The 17,931-nt window shown below is 43.8% G+C and overlaps 1 protein-coding gene across 1 annotated transcript in view; it reads left to right on the top strand.

Annotated features, from left to right (window-relative positions):
• The first annotated feature begins 333 nt into the window (after nt 1-333).
• The window catches only part of PLPP3 (phospholipid phosphatase 3), a 78,779-nt gene continuing 61,181 nt past the window's right edge, over nt 334-17,931 (top strand). The window contains exon 1 of the mRNA XM_024571237.4: nt 334-1,074. Within this exon, the coding sequence (XP_024427005.1) occupies nt 936-1,074 (139 nt within the window). The 5' untranslated portion in view covers nt 334-935. The remainder of the gene's footprint in view (nt 1,075-17,931) is intronic.

The raw sequence follows: 17,931 nt of genomic DNA, 5'->3' as shown, positions 1-17,931 counted from the left end.
GACAGTTTTCCTTGAATATTTTCAGGATAATGCGATTCAAATTAAAATAAAGACGGGGAAAACAGACTTGAAAACCTCAAATTTGTGAGGAGAAATGCATTTTAGCTTCACAGCCTTAATTTGCTGGCCCAAGGCCAGCAAGAATTTTTTTTTTCAAATTTATATGTATTTTTCCTTTTGTGACAATATGATGTTTCTGAACGCTAGGGGCTCCCTGATTCTCTGGCTTGAGAGTAACTTTTTCTTTTAGATTTTTTTTTAAAAGGGGTGGGGGAAAATGTGGCCTTAATTATGCTACGTCTTAGGCAGCTTAAGGAAGGGGCTGTGCTTTCTGAATCCCTTCAGAGCCAAGTGAGGAGGTCCCTCTTGTTCCCTCTCTCTCTTTTTAAAGGACCTCGTGAAATAAAAGTGCAGAAAACAAACCCAAGGCGATCACAACAGCAGCCGCGGCGGCGGCAGCACAGCAACAGGAGGAGGAAAAGTCGGAGTTGGGGCCGGCGCTCCGGAGTGGCTGGGCTGCGCGCAGCTCTCATTCATTAAGTCACCTAGCTGCGGAGGAAGGTGGTGGAGCGCCCGCGCTGCCCACTAGCTCGCTGGAGCTCACAGACTCGCTCGCGCCAACCCAGCGCCTCTGGAGCAGCGCAGCGCTGCAAAAGTTTCTGCTCGGGATTTTGGCTCTCTTCCCCTTGGACTTTCGAACGATTTGGGGTTGAGAGAGGAAAGAAAACGGAGGCACTCAAGGGGAGCAGAAAGCACCACCGTCTGCGTTGAGAGCAGGCAGCGAAGCCACACTCTTGCTCCCGAGCCCCAAACCCGGGCCGACCCGCCAACTCGGCCGAGCAGCCTCGGCCAGGAAGCGACCCCGGCATCTGGGTGTGTGGCTGCTGTTGCGGGGCGTCTTCGCGGGGCGGGAGGCTCGCGCCGCAGCCAGCGCCATGCAAAACTACAAGTACGACAAGGCGATCGTCCCGGAGAGCAAGAACGGCGGCAGCCCTTCGCTCAACAACAACCCGAGGAAGGGCGGCAGCAAGCGGGCGCTGCTCATCTGCCTCGACCTCTTTTGCCTCTTTATGGGTGAGCCCAGCCCCGCTGTCCCTTGGCCCCTCGGCCCCTCGGCTCTCGGCGCGGGTCCCAGCCCGGCGGGGTGCCTGCGCGCGGGGCTCGGCACTTCCTCGCTGGCGCGGGGCCGCCAGCCGGCCGAGCCTCCCGGCACTGCCGCGCTGTCAGCCCCTGGAGGCCCCCGCAGCCTTCTTGGGGAGACTGCGCTCCCCTTTTGGCCCCCTGGCCCACGCCCTCCCCGATCCCACCGACTTCCCGGCCTGCACATGAATGTTTGATCGTGCTTAGGCTTTCGCGGGCAACTGTAAACCCAGTCTTTAAACGCAGTCACCACTTGGAAGCCCAGGTGGAATCCCACGGGAAATGTGGGCTCATCCTTTTAGTTAGGGGAAGTTGGTTGAACCCTGATCTAGAGCCAGCGCATAGCTCGCTGCCCTCCATCCAAGTAAAATGGATCTGCCGGAGCGCCGGGCTCCTGCCTGGAGCGGAGCTGCCTTCCCCTGACTGTATGTAAACATCCAGCCCCTTCCGCCGTTGCTGCCCTGGCCGGGCCAGATCTGAAAGCTGGTCTTTCCACTTGCTCCTTTCCTCAGCGCCCCTCCAGGGGTTTGGAAGGTGTTCTCCAGGGGGCTGATCCGTGGTACCCATTCTGTAGTTACTGCTTAAGCGCCTACTGTGTGCCAGGCGGTAATTTTAACCAGCTATCTCCCTGACTCGGTGCAGTTAGGGTGAAGAGCCCCATTTCACTGATGAGGAGACTGAGGCACTGGGAAAGCAAGCCACAGTCAGATTTTGGGACCACAATTAATGTACCTCAGAGAGTTGAGACGATAGTCCACTGCTGTTTATCAAACTCGTTGGAAGGGCTGTGGGAGTGAAAAGAATTGGAGTGGGAGAGTAAGGATTTATGAACTCGGTGCGGGGAGGGAAAAGCTATTGACACGAATCTGCAGAAGTTCCAAGGTTGAAGTCAGCGTAGCTTTTTTTTTTTTTTAAGCTAATCGTGGTGTAATGGAAAGAGCACGGGACTTGTCATCAGGACCCTGCCCCTCTGCCACTTCTTGGGTGTGCCACCTAACTGCCTCATTGGCCTCAGTTTCCTCATCAGTTGAGTGAGTGGACTCAACTAGATGCTCTACAAGGCCCCTTTCCTGCATTGAGAACTCGGATTTGGTCCAGGAGCTGCTCTGCCAACTCTGCTAACTGAGAAACATCTGTGTTCCCTATTCAGTTTCCTTAAAATAGAACTCCTGCACTGAGACTTAACGTCCCCTTTGAAATGGATTTGTCCAGGCAGATTGTGCAAACCAGCGATCTCTTGGGCTGGACTTACACTACCTCTGTTTATGACGTTCTGTAGCAGGTCTTTGGCTTGCCGACCCATAGTAAATTTTGAGAGTCAAAGAAAGATGGGACTCTAAAGAACTTAAAAATTGTGCTGTGTACAACGGAGGAAAGGTGACTGCAAATCCCATCCCCACCTCTTGGAAATTCAACATTAAGATGCTATGTAAGGAATTGTCACTGGGGGGCCCACCTTCTTGAAAGTGGCTGGCTTATTATCATGCACAGTGTGAAAGATTAGTACTTTCTTTGCCAAACTGTCGAATTTTTAAAAGACCCTCTCTGGTTCTGGGCAGAATCAGGAAATGCTAAACATATTGAAGCTGTTCACTGTAAACTTGCCTGGAGCTTCCAGTGTTTACTGGTGTGTTGGGTTGGTGGTAGGGTGAGCAAGCGCTTTCTTGCCAGCCGGTGGTGTGCCTCCTACTAACCTACTTTGTGATTAGGAAAGCCCAGCTGGCACACACTTGACAGCCTTTGTAGCCTTATTGCTCTCCTCCAGTCCCAAGAGATGGTGTATTATTATTGAAAGAGAAAGACTGTGAAGGAATTTGCAAAAAGACACATGTATCAGCGATATTGTAGGCAGGGATACAGAAACCCCAAGCTTCTCTGTTGGGCGTGGAAAGTGTTAAGGAAGGTGTGTGTTTCACCAGCCCCAACTCTCTCTACCCCCAGGCCCATCACCCAAAGCTAATAATCTAAACCTAGTTATTATGTTTACGCCCTGTTGGCTTGTTTGAGTAAGTGATTTTGTTTACCTCTAAAAAGTAACAATAACAGAACCTTGTATTTTATTCAAGACACATAGCTATCCATCTAATGTATGTGCCTTGTCATTAAAGCCGTGACAACTCAGTCATTTTCAGTGACTTATCGATGCCTCCTCTATGCGTGGGCCTAATGACAATACCACTAATTTAATGCCTCTAACAACTTGAGGGGGAAAACTTGTGAGGCAAATATTTCCTTGAGAAATTTATGCAAGAGAACTCTATTTAGCTTCCAAAAGAAAATTAATAACACAACATGTGATTTTAATATTCCACACACCAAAGTTCTGAAAAAAATTGTTTCTACTTGCTTCACTTTTTGCCTAGGACTGTCAGTATGGTTTAATTTTTATATAATTTATTGATCATATGGTCTGGATTACAGGGCACTAATATATTAAAAAGAGAGAAATAGTTTTCTGTTTATTCTCTCATAGGAATATACACCAAGCTTCATCTTCTTGTATCTGGAAAAAATAAAAGCCCATGTGCTGTGCAACTGGAAATATGCAAGCAGTTTAACTTGTTCCACATACCTTTGTAGAACGTTAAACTCTTGGTGAAAAAACAAAAGTCCACTCGTTTGACGGCTACGAGTCTGGTGTCGGAGAACACAGTGCGAGTTTACCTCCCAGTGAACAGCTATCTTTACCTTGCCGACTAATTGTTTTTATAAATACAGTTATGAATCTTTGCATGGTAGTTATTGAAATGGATTTCGGTTTGCTTGCAATTAAGTAACATATACATCTGTTTCCTGTGCCTTGGTTCTGGTGTGGGAGGCTCCGTGAGAGCAGCAGGGAATACTCTCAGGCAAGAAGGGAAGTGTGTCTACTACTGTTAGCTTGTGTTTCCTATGAATTAGTTTATGTGCTCCTCACTGAAACCCTCGTGAAGAGGCTGTCTCCCTTTTATAGATGAGGAAGCCGCGTATCAGAGGAAGGGAGGCCACACTGAAGTCGATTTGGGTTGGTGTCGAATTCTCAGTGAGCGTGACTGGAGTCCATCCCCCTTCCTGTTCCTATCTCAAGAATCATGAAACTCAGATTCTCATCAGAAAATCCTGAAACTCAGTTTGCAGAAAATCCTGCCTTTCCACATTTCTTCCTAGTTACCTGTTTGTACCTAAGCAGACAGATAAAGGCTGTTCAACTCTGCTGGTCAGTCATATGGCCTTGTTTTGATTTGGGGCTATTTCTGGTACTAAGTAATTCCGAGATTTGGAGGCACCTTTTACCCCATGAGACAGTGGGTCCAAGAAGGAACACAAAGCAATACACGGCTGTTCCACGATGCAGAGATTTGGGAAATCCATGTTGAGCGTCTATTTCTGTGCCTTGCCTTCCCTCTTGCCTATCCCCCTCCCTTGATACGTATGGAGGGCCTTCTTCCAACCCATACACTTTGCTGGGTTGGCAGTTTTAGACAGTCCGGCTTTTTGTCCTGTGGTCCTTGTTCAAGGTCCTTCATCCTCTGAGTTCAGTTAGCTCATTTGCAAAATGATAATCAGGAGGGCCACTAACTATGTTGCTGTGAGGGTCAGAAGAAGCACTGGGTGTGAAATTTATTTTGTCACCTCTCAAGACTTGGACAAATGCAAGGGATGAATAGTCTGGAGCACTGGATGAAGGTTTTGTGGTTGTCTTCATATCTTGTGTCTCACTGGTAGATTAGATCGTAAAATACATACTCAGTAATGATGTTATAGTGAAGAACACAAACCATTCACTGCATATAGCAGAAAGGCACATTTGCCCAGTAAGCTGAGGATGGATGATTTCCATTCATTGTTGATCTCAACTTTAGCAGAATTCTTGAGCCCTAGATTACCATCTAATCCTCTTTAGAGAATGTTCTTTTGATCAGAAAGACTGTTCTTCATTTGGCTTTTGATACCAGAAGGTAGGTTAGCTGAGTACCAGGATGGGATGTTTAAGGAATCAGGTGGTGGTCAGGTTAGTCCAAAGGTCCTGACTCCTGTTCCATTCCCCCCACCAGAAAACAAAGTCACTGGTCGGAGAGTCATGAGGCAGGGGAAAAGAGGTTCAAACAGGTAGATGTTGCATTTGGACAGTTGGCCACCTTGCTATGTAATTTATTTGTTCCAAAATGTTTCTGGACACTTCTCCGTTTGCAATTAAATGGTTAATATGTAATTCTAGCACCGGTGCCATATATGGGATACATAAAATCATCATCTGTTATTAAACTATTTACTTCTAACAGTGAGAGGGAGGCAGTGTTGGGTAGTGAAGAGAAAGGGCGATTTGGAAGCTTCAGATCCCCGGCCATCCGGTGCCACCATCTAGGTGTGAGGTTGTGGGTAAGTAAGCTTTCAATGGATCTCGGTTGTTTTCCCCCCATTGGCAAAAGGGCTGGTTGGGCAAGATCATGTCTAATGTCTAAGGCTGCCATGCAACATTCAGTGACCAACTTCAAGAAAAGAGAATGACATTCACATATGTTGACTGTCTCCCTCATGCACACCGTCTGTTTAGCTCTTCATTGTACATAACCTCGCCGAGTCCTCGCAACAACGAGGAGCCTACAGAAAGGAGTTCTGGTCTTGTACTGCCATACCTGTCTGTGTGACTCAGTGGAAATTCACTTGACTTTTCTGGGCCTTTGTTTCTTTATCATTGCAACAAAAGGAAGGGACTAGATAACCTCTCAGACCCCTTCTAGCTCTAACACTTTTATTGGTCTGTGCTGGTAGGTATTGTGATGTAGAAACTCAGTAATTACTTCTCTTTTAACAATATGTTAACGTGTTTTACCAAAGAACTGGTGGTGACAGTTTGCTTACCTTGGTGATTATTCTGGAGAGATTGTAAGCACTTTTACTGGAGTTAACCCAATATGCTGAAGAACGGGCTAGACTTCTTGGCTGGAAGTGCCCTTTCATCTGCCTGCTGAAATTTATAGTAATCGCAAGCAAACAAGTAAGTAAATAAGGTGACTTTCCTGCTTCCTGTTTCTCCGTTATGATACTCACTAAGTATGGGTTTTTAATAATGCAGTAGGTTTTGATAACTTAATCTACTCTGTGAACCACAGAATAGAGAAACAGATTTTCATTAGTCAGCTGGTGAGCCATCTAGCTGAGCATCCTGCATGCACTGAAATAAAGGAGGAACCTCCATTCAGCTGACTCTCCCAGGATAGTAGACACCCTCCCTCTATTTTCTCATTGTCCAGAATGGCTGGGTTTTTTTTTCCTTTTTCTCATAAACTTAATAGATATACCATGGGGGTGTAGCTGCCTTTGGGGGAGACTACTAAAACCAGAGTGGGTGGCCTGTTCCACTTTTAGCCCTTTGGATTTCCTGTCCATTTTGGAGTCTTCCTCCCCCCCTTCCTGTGCCGTTGTTGGGGCTGGCAAGCCCCCTTGGTCACAGCATGATGCTAATGAGACCATAGGAGGGACTTCTTCCCAGCGTAGGCAGTTATATTTATGGAGAAACTCGACCCTGTGTGCCAGTTCAATTCGGTACACACTGTTTGAGTAGTCATAATCTATTTTGGGGATGACCACTACGTCAATATTACACAAATTCACCTAGTAAGGAGACCCACCTGGTGTGAAATACAGGTTCTCAGACCCCTTCCTGGGAGAGGACAATTCAGTAGGCTTTGGGCCAGTGCCTGGGATTTTGTATTTTACCAAATCTTCTGGTGATTCTTACCAGGCCATTTGAGAATTACTATGCTGTTTAGCAGCTGGTGTCTTAAGAGCAATTGATTTATGGAGAGGGCTTTTTGTCCCTGCACTGAATGCCCTGGCACTTTGCACATTGTTAGATTGCCTGTACTTTTTTTTTCATTTGTGGCCAGTGTACCTGTCTTCCTCAGCAAAGACAATCCAGCTTGTTACAGTTCTTCCAAAGGAAAAAATGACCTCTGGGTGCCACCTTGAGGTCTGCTGTGATTTTTAGTGCCAGGACTTGGGAGTGTCTCCTAATAGCCGAGAGGCTGGGATTTGTTCTTATTTCCAGGTTCCAAACTGGGTTCTAGGTAGTTGACGTTGCCAGCTAACTGGCCACTTTGGATACATGAGGTATTAACTCTATAAATCTTTTCTTTTGAGATACTGAAGTTTGTGTATGAGTAAGAAGTGAATGGAATAGATTAGATTCCCCAACAGACCCTTTAAAAGATCAAAATTAGCTTGGCAAAGTATTGTTCAAATAATACAAGATTTGGATTCACATAGAGATGAGCTTGAATCTTGACATAAAGCTAAGATAGGTGTGACCTGGACAAAAATTATTTAACTTTTTCAGGCTTCAGTTTTCTGATCTGTAAAGGAAACATGCAAACTAGTGACACCCCTGTGTGATGACACCCAGATGACATCGTGGATCTGAAGGGACTTTGAAAAGTTAAAAAGCTCTGTGCTATTAGGTATTATGTTAGCAATGTTATTCATAGTAACAGTGGTAATTTCCTCTCCTTCCCAGTGCCCTCAGTCCCAGTGGTTCTATGGAATCTTCTTTGATTTTTTGACACCAGCGTTGCCTAAAATATATGAGGAGAAAAATTTGTGAGGAGAATTGTAAGCAGAAACCAGGCAGAAGGAACATAAATGTTTCTCATTAGCTGAAGAAGAGCAGTGGCAGGTTCCCTGGTCTGGGAAAGTTACAGCGTAGGAGCCTCGGTAGCCTTTGATGGCTGTGTCCTCCCCTTTTGAAGGGAAGCTGACCATGTCATCTTAAGAGAAAGACAGATACCCTGTAGGAAGGTGGAAGGAGATTTGGACAAATGGTCTCTTTTTAGCATCAGCTCTTCTCTGCATCTTTTGACAGCCCATGGAAAAACCTAACTACATAACATCGCTTTGATTGAAAATGATCAAAATGCTTGTTTATCCAGGATACTCTGAATATCTGCTGAAGAAAGGAGTAACTGTTCTGGTGACCATATTTATTATTCATGCTAACATGTGATATAGATATTAGATCTCTTTTATAGGTGAGGCAACTCTAGCCCAGAGAAGTTAAGTAACTTATACAAGGACACCCAGCTCTACTAGCTAGTCATCAGAACTCTTGTCAGCTTAGCTTGCTGCCCACTTTTCAATGCAATTAATGCAAAGAAGACTCATTCTTTTCTATTTCATTTATTTCAATTGTACTGAGTCAGAATATGTACAGAATGTTCTGTAGGGCTCAGTAAAGGATACAGATGTGAGTCTTAACTCAAGTATCAGTTTGGATAGTGGATGAGACAGAGTTTTATAAAAATAATTGCAAAATGACTTAGAGTGTGCTGAATGAGCCTCTCTGTGGACATAATAAAATACCATCAGAACAATTCTTCATTGTCTAGATTCATGGAACTTGAAAGTACCTTAGAGATAGCATTTACAACAATACCGAGGTCATTTTTTATCTCGGTCACAAAGGCAGGCCTCTTTGAACAGGGGAAGGTTGGGAGGTCTGAGGGGTGTAAAGCACAGGTTTTAGAGTCAGACAGGTGGGAGGTTACTTACTACTATTAGCTATATAAGCTTAGGCTAGTTACCGGATGTCTCTGAGGCCTCCGCTATCTCATTGGTAAGATGGGATAATATATGCATGTGAAGTTGTGAGGATATGCCTGGCATAGAGCATGGTGCATACACACCCCACTCAACAGGTGGTAGCTGCCCTCATCACTGTTATCACGGAGTCCTCCTCCGTGCCCTGGATTCATGTGTGGTGAGCCTGCGGCCTGGACTGGTTAGTAATTAGTTGTTCAGTTATAGTGAAAGAGCAGGGCCTAGAACCAAGGTCTTGGCTTTCTACCATTTTGCTTTTCTGGTGTTTACTTGTCAGTTTGAAATTTGATGCCATCTGTGAGGCAGAGTTCTCCAGAGAGCTGTAGGCTCTTCTTTCTCTTGCCTGTGTCTGTGAGAAGAGGAACAGGACAAACAGGTTTAACTTTTAATCCAGAGCAGTTGGTGGTAATTGAGTGAGGCCAGAGATACTTGGGACAAATTTGAAGGACTAGACCATTTTTGATATATTACTTTTCTTCAAACAGATGCATGTTCTAGAAAGTGCTTATTACCAAAGACAGCTGCTGACTGATTCAAGCTTAAACAGGCATCATCTTTTTCAAATGATGTATTCAAAGGAGAGAAGAAAGAGAATCCATATTTTCCAAGTTTTGCTTTTTAAAAACTTCTCCCCCATCTCTAGGGGTAGAATTCATTCTAATTTGACTGAGGAGGAAACCGGGTCTCAGATGGAATAGGTTTGTCCAGGTCATGCGTTAATTGGAGGGCATTCGAAAGCAGTCTAGGCCAGGTTCTCGAACATCCTTGTTGAAACTATTCTTCCTTTAGATCCTGATTAGATTATAAATTATAATCTGCATTAGAAGTCCCAAATTTAAAACAAACCAAACAAAATAACACACATAAGACCCAGCTGGAAACTTCTGAAAGAAAGTTGACTTATGTGTGCTTTGAAAGTGCATTGCAATCAGAGTATTAGTGGTAAGTGTGTTTTTGGGGTTTGTCATAAATGAACCAGATTATATGCCTAGCGAGCTGTGTAGAGAAATGCAAATCAGTGTAAGCGCCTTGTCATAATAAGCAGTGTGCTTTGGTTCCTGTTTATGCATCCCTAAAACGTGTAATACACATGATTATATTGATGCGAAGGAAGCTGTTCTCATTGATGGTTTCTTTATATCTGGCCCCCAAACTAGTTTGTGGTATCAATCCTGTAATTTCTAGAGAGTCTGCTTAATTAAGTCTGTGTTTGTATCTGTCTTTTCAAGTATACATCTTTTGCACATGTTTCTTTAGCACCTACTAGATCTAGGGCATTCCTAGCCTTTTAAGAACTCGAAGGCTGCGTGCACACACACACACACAGTGGTGCTAACTTTGTAGTGGTACCAAAGGGACAAGTTTGGTGACAGTGATGACGTTTGCTTAAGGGCATGGACCTGGAAATACCTTTAGCCGTGCAGGGGTAGAGGGTATTGTGGCTAAGGTCACGGCAGGTGCTAAGACGCTTGGGAAAGGTGAGGAGTTAGAGTACAAGTATGGTGTATTTGCATTGAGTGGGGCAAAGACAATCTGGGAGATGAGGCTGGAGAAATAGGTTGGGGCCAGATTATAAAAATAAAAGCAGGCTGCAAATGGCAGGCAGCTAAGGAACTTGAACTTTATTTGGGAGGACCAGCAGAGCAAATAAAGTTTTATTTTTGTTTTCGTTTTCCTTTCATTGTGGAACATTGCATATAGAAACTAAACACAACATAGAGCAGGGGGTGGAATTGCTGGGTCACAGGGTGAACTTAATGTTTAACTTTCTGAGGAACTGCCAAACTGTGTTTCCATAGTGGCTGCACCATTTTAGAAATAACAAGGTTAAAATATGTAAGAACAAAATACAGAAGTTTTACAGACAACATTTAAAGTGACATATTTCTAAAAAAAATTAAGAGGAGATTAATCTAAGCTGATTCATGTTGCCCACTGGGCTTGAGGGGAGGAAAACTGGAGGTGGAGAGGGGAGACCAGTTGGGAAGCACAGGAGAGAGGAACCGAAGGCATCAGGGGAGAGAGGGAAGGAGGATGGGCAGGAAGAGTTTCCAGGTAGTTCCTGATCCTCTGGTTGGGAACTTCTGAACTGTGAGGATGCCGCTCCCTCCACTTCAAATGCAGTGTTTATAGGACACTTACAAAGTCCTTATTATAGGATTAGTAAATGCTTATGTTCATAGCCTTATTGGAAAGGTGAGGCTGTAAGTTATCTTTTTTTTTTTTGGCTTGGAATTTTTAAATTTCTTAAATGCCCCTTGAAATAAACAGGCCATTAGAAATCTTGTTGGTTTACAGAGACAGTTCTTAGGTAGTAATGGTATTTTAAAAGCAGTTTTAGTAAGATACAATTCATCGTGCCGTACAATTCCTCCGTATAAAGTGTATAGTTACTGGCTTTTGGTGCATTCACAGAGTTGGGCAGCCATCACCATTATCAATTTTAGAACATTGCCGTCATTCCAGTAAGAAACCTGTTCTCATGGTAGTCCCTCCAGGTCTGCCCTCCTCACCCCCTCCCCTCCCCTCCATCCCTTGGCGGCCACTAATCAACTTTCTGTTTCTGTAGATTTGCCTATTCTGGACATTTCCTGTGTAAGTGGAATCATATCTTGTGGTCTTTTGCGACTGGCTTCTTTCATTGAGCATAATTTTTTTTAAGGCTGATCCGTCAGTGCTACATTTACTTTTATTACCAAGTAATATTCCATTGTATGCACATAACAGCCTTAATTTATACCCTTCGCAGTCAGTGGGTTTTCTGGGTTATTTCCGGTTTTGTCGGGAGGGGCTGTTCAGCATAGTGCTGCTAGAAACATTCACGCACAGTTGTGTGGACATGTGTTTCCGATTCTCTTGGGTATAAGTACTCAGAAGTGGAATTGCTGGATCATATGGTAACTCTGTGTTTAACTTTTGAGGAACTGCCAAATTATTTTTCCTAGTGGCGGTACCATCTCAGGAACATGTTAGGATTAATTAAAATCTATAAGAAAACACAAAGGTTTTACCAAAGTATTTTGGAATTAACATATTCATGAAACCACTATGATGTCGCTTTGTTCGTAGGGGCGTTTTTTTTTCACAGAGAAACGCTTTTTAATCTGGTAACGTCACTGGATTTAGGGTGAGGGAGCAGAGAACAATAACGCTGGCTGGAAATGGGTGCCGGCCTGTCTGCCAGCCCCGCGGGGCCCCTGAGTAACGCACTTCCTCGGACCAGGGTGCCACAAGCAGGTCCCTGCCTGCGCAAATGACAAAAGCCTTGAATCTTCAGAGTTCCTTGAAAACAGTTAAAAGTCTGAATATTCATGTTAAAACCTATATATTACTGGGATCTGCTTTACAAGATTTTTAAAATCATGAACTAGAACCGTAGTTCCGGATAAAGATGAGGATTGACACTTTCCCTCCTGTATACGTAATTATCACCTCAGGAATTACCTAGATGGCCATGTATCTTTTAGGCTCATGTGTTGGATGCTTGGAGATATTAAAGAATATAAGGCACAAGGAAGTACAAACCTTTAGGGATTAGTTGGAACGTCAAGTTGTAAATGGCACTCATAAGTGCATGAAAAATTAAACCGCAAATATTACAAGAGGTGAGGAGAAGGCACTCACCTTTATTATTGGGAGCTTTAGATGATATCTCGCTTAGTCTTTTCAATAACAGCAGAAGGAAGATGTCAATAACCTGGTTTTGCAACTCAGTAAATGATTTGCCCAGGTTCACGTGGCTAGCACAGTGTTGGGGCTGGTGTGTGGACTCAGGCCTGACTAACTAATGACAGTTGCTGGCATTTATCTGGTGCTAGCTTCGGACTTCCCGCTGACTTAAGCACTGTGCGTTCCTTCCCTTATTTAATCGTCCTTATTACTGCTCTCTTCAGTTCTGCAGAACTCAGGTGCAGAGAGGTTAAAAACATCTACCAAAGACTACGCAGCAAGTGAGCTGGAGAGTTGGGGCCAGACTGTCTTGTGAGGCCAACCTTAACCACTAGACTCTATTGCTTAAGCTTTCTGAAGCCCCGATTTTTCCCAACCCCGGCTGGCTTTCCCGTTGGCAACACAATGCATTGTCCAAAATGAGCGAGCGAGTCCTGTGGTTCTCACCCTGGGTTCTTCGGACCTATAAAGATCCAGTAGGGCAGCCATGAAGCATCGTGGTCTTTTCAGCACCTCAAAAATACCGAATGTGTATTGTAGGCTTCCCAGCGATTAACTTGCTCAGATTGACTCAGAGCATGAGCCTCTGCCTAGACTACTCAGAGCATCTGCATTTTGCTGTCATTTGGATTTGGAATGGCACCTGTCAGCTCTCTCTAGGCTTGCTGTTCATTTTCATAAACGAGGAGATAGGATTGGCACTTTTACACTTTATTTAATAAAACTGGAGAAATGATTTTAAACAGTTTATTTGCTAGATAAAGACGCCTTCCAGACATCACAGAGGCTCAAGAAAGAACTGCAAGGGGTCTTTAGTGGTGAAAAGGTGGGACAACCTAGATGGGACAAGCTGCAATGTGTCTGTAGAAGAAAGACCACCGGATGCTGTGAAGGTCCCCTAAAGGGAGGAGGTACTTGAACTAGGCATTTGTGCCTATCAGGCAGCAGTAATGGGTTGCCATGGGCCTGATCTGCTGCTGTCCTTGTGGCTTGGTGTAACCTTTGGGTCACACTGGGAAATTTTGAGCTTCTCTGGTTAGCAGCTGCGGATGCTGCACCTTCATTAAATGCAGTAAATAGACCTTCCACCAGTAGCCTCTTCCCCACAAATGACCCACATTGTTGTAAAGTTAGCAACCACTGACAGGAAGTGGCAAAAATGTTTCTCAGCCACATAGTAATTTCATTAGACACTTGCCCGGGTAGTTGTTTCGGTCAATTCAGCCTGTGTAAGTTTCTGGGGGTGAATGGCCTAATACATTAGTTCTCATCATTGCATTTGTCTTGCTTGTCATCTTGGCCCTAATAGATATTTTGATTAAATAAATGCATAGTGTCTTCTTTGGGCACAACTGCACATACTGTGAATTAGAGGGAGGAACTTCTGGCAGGCTGAGATTTTACACATATTTCCAAGGTGTTACCTACCAATTTACTTGAGTCTTCAGTTTAGTAGGCTTCTCATGGAAATCTGTTTGAAAAGTGAGGTTCCAGTGATATGGCAGGAGGGGTGATAGGCTGCACTCACCCCTGTAAACCATTGCTTTGCAAGGTCTGTGCCTCAGCCATTGTATAGACACAGAAGTCCTAGGAGCTGCCTCAGAAATTAAAATGTAGTTCTTGGATCAAAACATTCATAATACAGGGGAAAATAAACCATATTTTCCTAAAGCCATTGATGGGGTTGAAGAACCTATAATTATAATTTTGTCTTAAATGGGTTATTTATAGCCGTTCTGGCCTCAGCTGAGAAATTCAAACGTTTATTATTAATTAGTAATCTCTTTCCTTGAATAGTTCTACCAAATGATAATGATGCATCTAAAATTGGAATGTAAATATCCTTTGTTGCCTCAATTGATTTTTCTCTTCTAGATCTCCTGTTCTCCAGCCCTGAAAAGCCAACAAAACAAAACATCAAAACCACCACACCCAGAATTATTGTTTCCAAATGTCAACTGGAAAAAGAACATTTTTGAACCTTTATTGTTAGGCATATTCACGTATCTCATAAAATTGCACAGTCCTGAAGGGAAGATACTGCTGTAATTGATTTTCAGGGTGAGGCAGTTGCCTTTTGCAGAAGTTGAGGGGCTTGCTGGGGATCCTACAGCTGGAAAATGGTTGACCATCTGGGATAAGAACCAACCAACACCAACACCGATGCGCGTTCTTCCAGCAACAGAGACTAGCATTGGAATTGGCACTGAACACTCTTTTCAATAATATGCCTATGAACGCAGCAAGCAAACCAGAAAGTTTTTAAATGAAATTATCAGGTCTTGTTAAGTGTTCAACTGTGACTTGGAGTTGAAAGTCATTTGCTCATTTTAGTGTTGCCTGTTTCATAGTAAATTCTTAGAGGATAGAGATTAGACTCAAAACGTCTAGGCTGGATGGGGGAGGAGCATGAACTTTATTGAATACTTCTCTGGCAGGCGGTAGTGAAAGGGGCTTCACATGCATTGGTAACTTACTTGAATTTCACAACAAGTCGAAGAAGGAGGAGGTTGGAGTTCATTTCAGTTTTTCATAACCTGGTCCGGAATGCCCATCTCAGCTCTTCCGGGGAGGTGGCACACTGTGTTAATAATTCAACTAATTAATCACTAACAAAGATGGTTTACTAAGATTCCAGGGGAAGTGCTTTGCTAGAATCTGCTTTGAGCTGGTCACTGGGACCGCACATACACTTTTATTGAAAATATGTCAAAGATAATCTCAGCTCCAATTCTGTAGAACCTTAAAAGAAAAGGGCAGAGCCATGGTAGAGAATACTTTGCCAATTTCATATGGAAATGGAATGACTTTTCTGCACGGGGATAGAACTGCATGTTGTGTTGTTAATTCTTCTTATCAGTCTTCTCCAAAGGACTTAAAAAGCCAAGGACATGCGACATTTTGCGTGAAGTAGCCTACCCTTTGGTTAAAGGCTCTGTGTATTTCCCAGGCTATTGTGGGGCTGCTATTCAGCTGGGATATGAATGGTGGTGGTGTGATTAGCATGAGAGCAAGTGTATAAAGTAGGTCTTTTTTTCCCTTTCCTAAAAGAAGTTTTGTGGCATTTCTTTTTCTGACAGAGTTGGCATGAAGCTTTGACAAACACAGACCCATGGAAAAGTTAAATAGGACTCCGAGAAGGCCCATTTTGTACAGGCCCTTCACACTTCGAATGCAGAGCAGCAAAGCAGCTGGCAAGAGACACCTCAGATCATAGGAGTCATAGCAAGGGCTATTCCTCCACTGTGGACTGGCGATGAATGGGAAATAGAAGGCCAATGGGAAAGTGTACCCTTGGCTCTTGTCTGTTCTCTGTTGTCGGAAAAGTACAGATGAGAACATTCCTGTTGTTTATCTTATTTATCCCTGAGTATTTGTTGAGATAAATACAAAGCACGGAGGGAGATACAGGAAATACAAGAGGAGGTTCCTGCTCTCCAGGAGCAAGTGGGAGGATGAGAAGACAGACACACCAGCTGCAGACGGACAAAACTTGGCTCATTAAATGAAACTTTTAAAAATAAAAGTCTAGCTGAGTGCTGAGCTGGGCTCTGTTTCCAGCGTTGCTCTATTAGCTGGGTGCCCGTTGGCCAGTCACTGGCGTTTTAGGTACGTGGGGGTGATGGTTCACTCCCCGCCTGCCTCACAGAGCTGTTGACACTGAAGGGTATGGGTTATCCATACAGGGAAATGCTTTGAAGCATTGCGACTGTAAAGTCATATTTGTATGCGAATATAATTTTCTTTTATCTTCTGAATCTGATCTCTCTAATCTAGTTCTACCCCATTTTATACACATTCTAATACATAGAGAGAGCTGAGAACATTTCTTTACAGGTCCCCCGCCTCCACCCCGACCCAGGGTGATGGCCTCTCCTCTCTGTATCCTTTATGCAACAAGTATGCAGGAGTCATTTCTCAAACTGCAATTCTGATCATGTAGGTGTAGGTCCTTCTCTTTAGGACAGGACTTTTATGGCCCTCCTTAACTATAAAAGCAAGTTATGAGCATATGTGAGACCCTTCAGAATACCAGCCCTTTCTGCTCCCCCACCCCCGATTCATTGCCTTGTTTCCAGCCCCTCTACTCCCTCTCTGTGCCCTTGTCCCAGACAGCTCCAGTCTGTGGCGAGTCCAGTCACTTTCCTGCCATGTCATTCTTTTTGCTTAGTATGTGCTACTCACCTCTCAACACTCAGGTCAAGTTCCACCCACTCTGTGACGCCTTCCCTGATCTTCTTGGAGCAGAACTCCGTCTTGTTTGGGCTTCCAGAGCACTCTGTGTTGACCCTTCTGATATAAAACTCTTTGGTTGGTTTCACAGCTTTGCATGGTTCTTTCGGAACAGAGTGTGACTTCCTTGTACACAGTGGGTGTTCAAAAATTTCTATTGAAGAAAATGTCAGTGAAAAGTTATTTTAGAAAACACAGACAAGAAACAAAAAGACAAATAAAATTTTTGTTGCCTGTACTACTACAACCCTAAGGCAGCCACTGGCACGGTATCTCTTTCTATAAATAGCTGAATTATTATTAAATATAATTATAAAGCTAAACACTGGGTGCCTAATACATACCTCCTGCGAGTCAGTGTGAAGAAATGGAAAAACCTTTGCTTGCTAGAGTTTGTACTAGCCCATAATGAAGTATTAACTAACCTGGGAGAATTGGGGGTATGTAACTTCAGAGCAGCCGGGTATTGTAAGTTCGGTTTTGCCTTCCTATAGTGTTTTGTACTTGGCCAACAGACTGAATTTGTACTAACCATGGTGGCTTCTATTAAAAAATAAAGAGTTTAACTTTAAAATAAGGGCTTCTCGATTCTGAGGGCTGAGATTGAAAGACCAAAAGGTCCGATTCGGAAGAGAAAAGAACTATCAGCATAGAGAATGTAATGGGTTCCTGATGCTTCCCGTGCTTTATTCAGTCCCTGCAAAATCCTTGTGGAATTGGTATATTACTCCAGCCTTACAGATGATAGAACTGAGGTGCAAAGAGGTTAGGTATTAGGGATTGACCTCAGAAGTATGTATCTGATTTCAGACCTCAGGCTTCAAGACCGTTCAAACGATCCTCCCACTCTCCCGCCCATCCGGGGCACAACCCCTCCAACTCATCTTTTCTTGGTTAGTCCTCAGCCTCTACTTAATACTTCCAGTGATGGCGAGTTTATTCCTTGGAGGCAGTTCTAAGTGTTCCGAAGATTATGTTAATGTACAATCTACCTTCCTATAATTTCAGCCCAGCATCAACTATGTTTGGTTCCATGGTGATAAGTAATTGTTAGCATTAATAATAATATTAATCACTTTTATAATTAAAAGCCCCTGAATAAATGATAGTAATGTGTCATTTCAACAAAGATTCACTGAGCACCTTTAATGTATCCGGTACTTAAGAAGGCTCAGGTGTGGTCCCTGCCCACTCCCATTTTATAGATGGGAAAACTGGACTCAGAGGAGTTAACTGTCCTAGAAAATGGGTAAAATCCGGAGGAAACAAAACTCTTACCTCATGCAGACTCAAGTTTAAATCCAGTAAGTACCA

The sequence above is a fragment of the Desmodus rotundus genome, chromosome 3, assembly GCF_022682495.2.
Source record: "Desmodus rotundus isolate HL8 chromosome 3, HLdesRot8A.1, whole genome shotgun sequence".
In the NCBI taxonomy this organism is placed as follows: domain Eukaryota; kingdom Metazoa; phylum Chordata; class Mammalia; order Chiroptera; family Phyllostomidae; genus Desmodus; species Desmodus rotundus.
The sequence above is the reverse complement of the archived record's forward strand: the minus strand, read 5'-3'. Positions and strand labels throughout refer to the sequence as shown.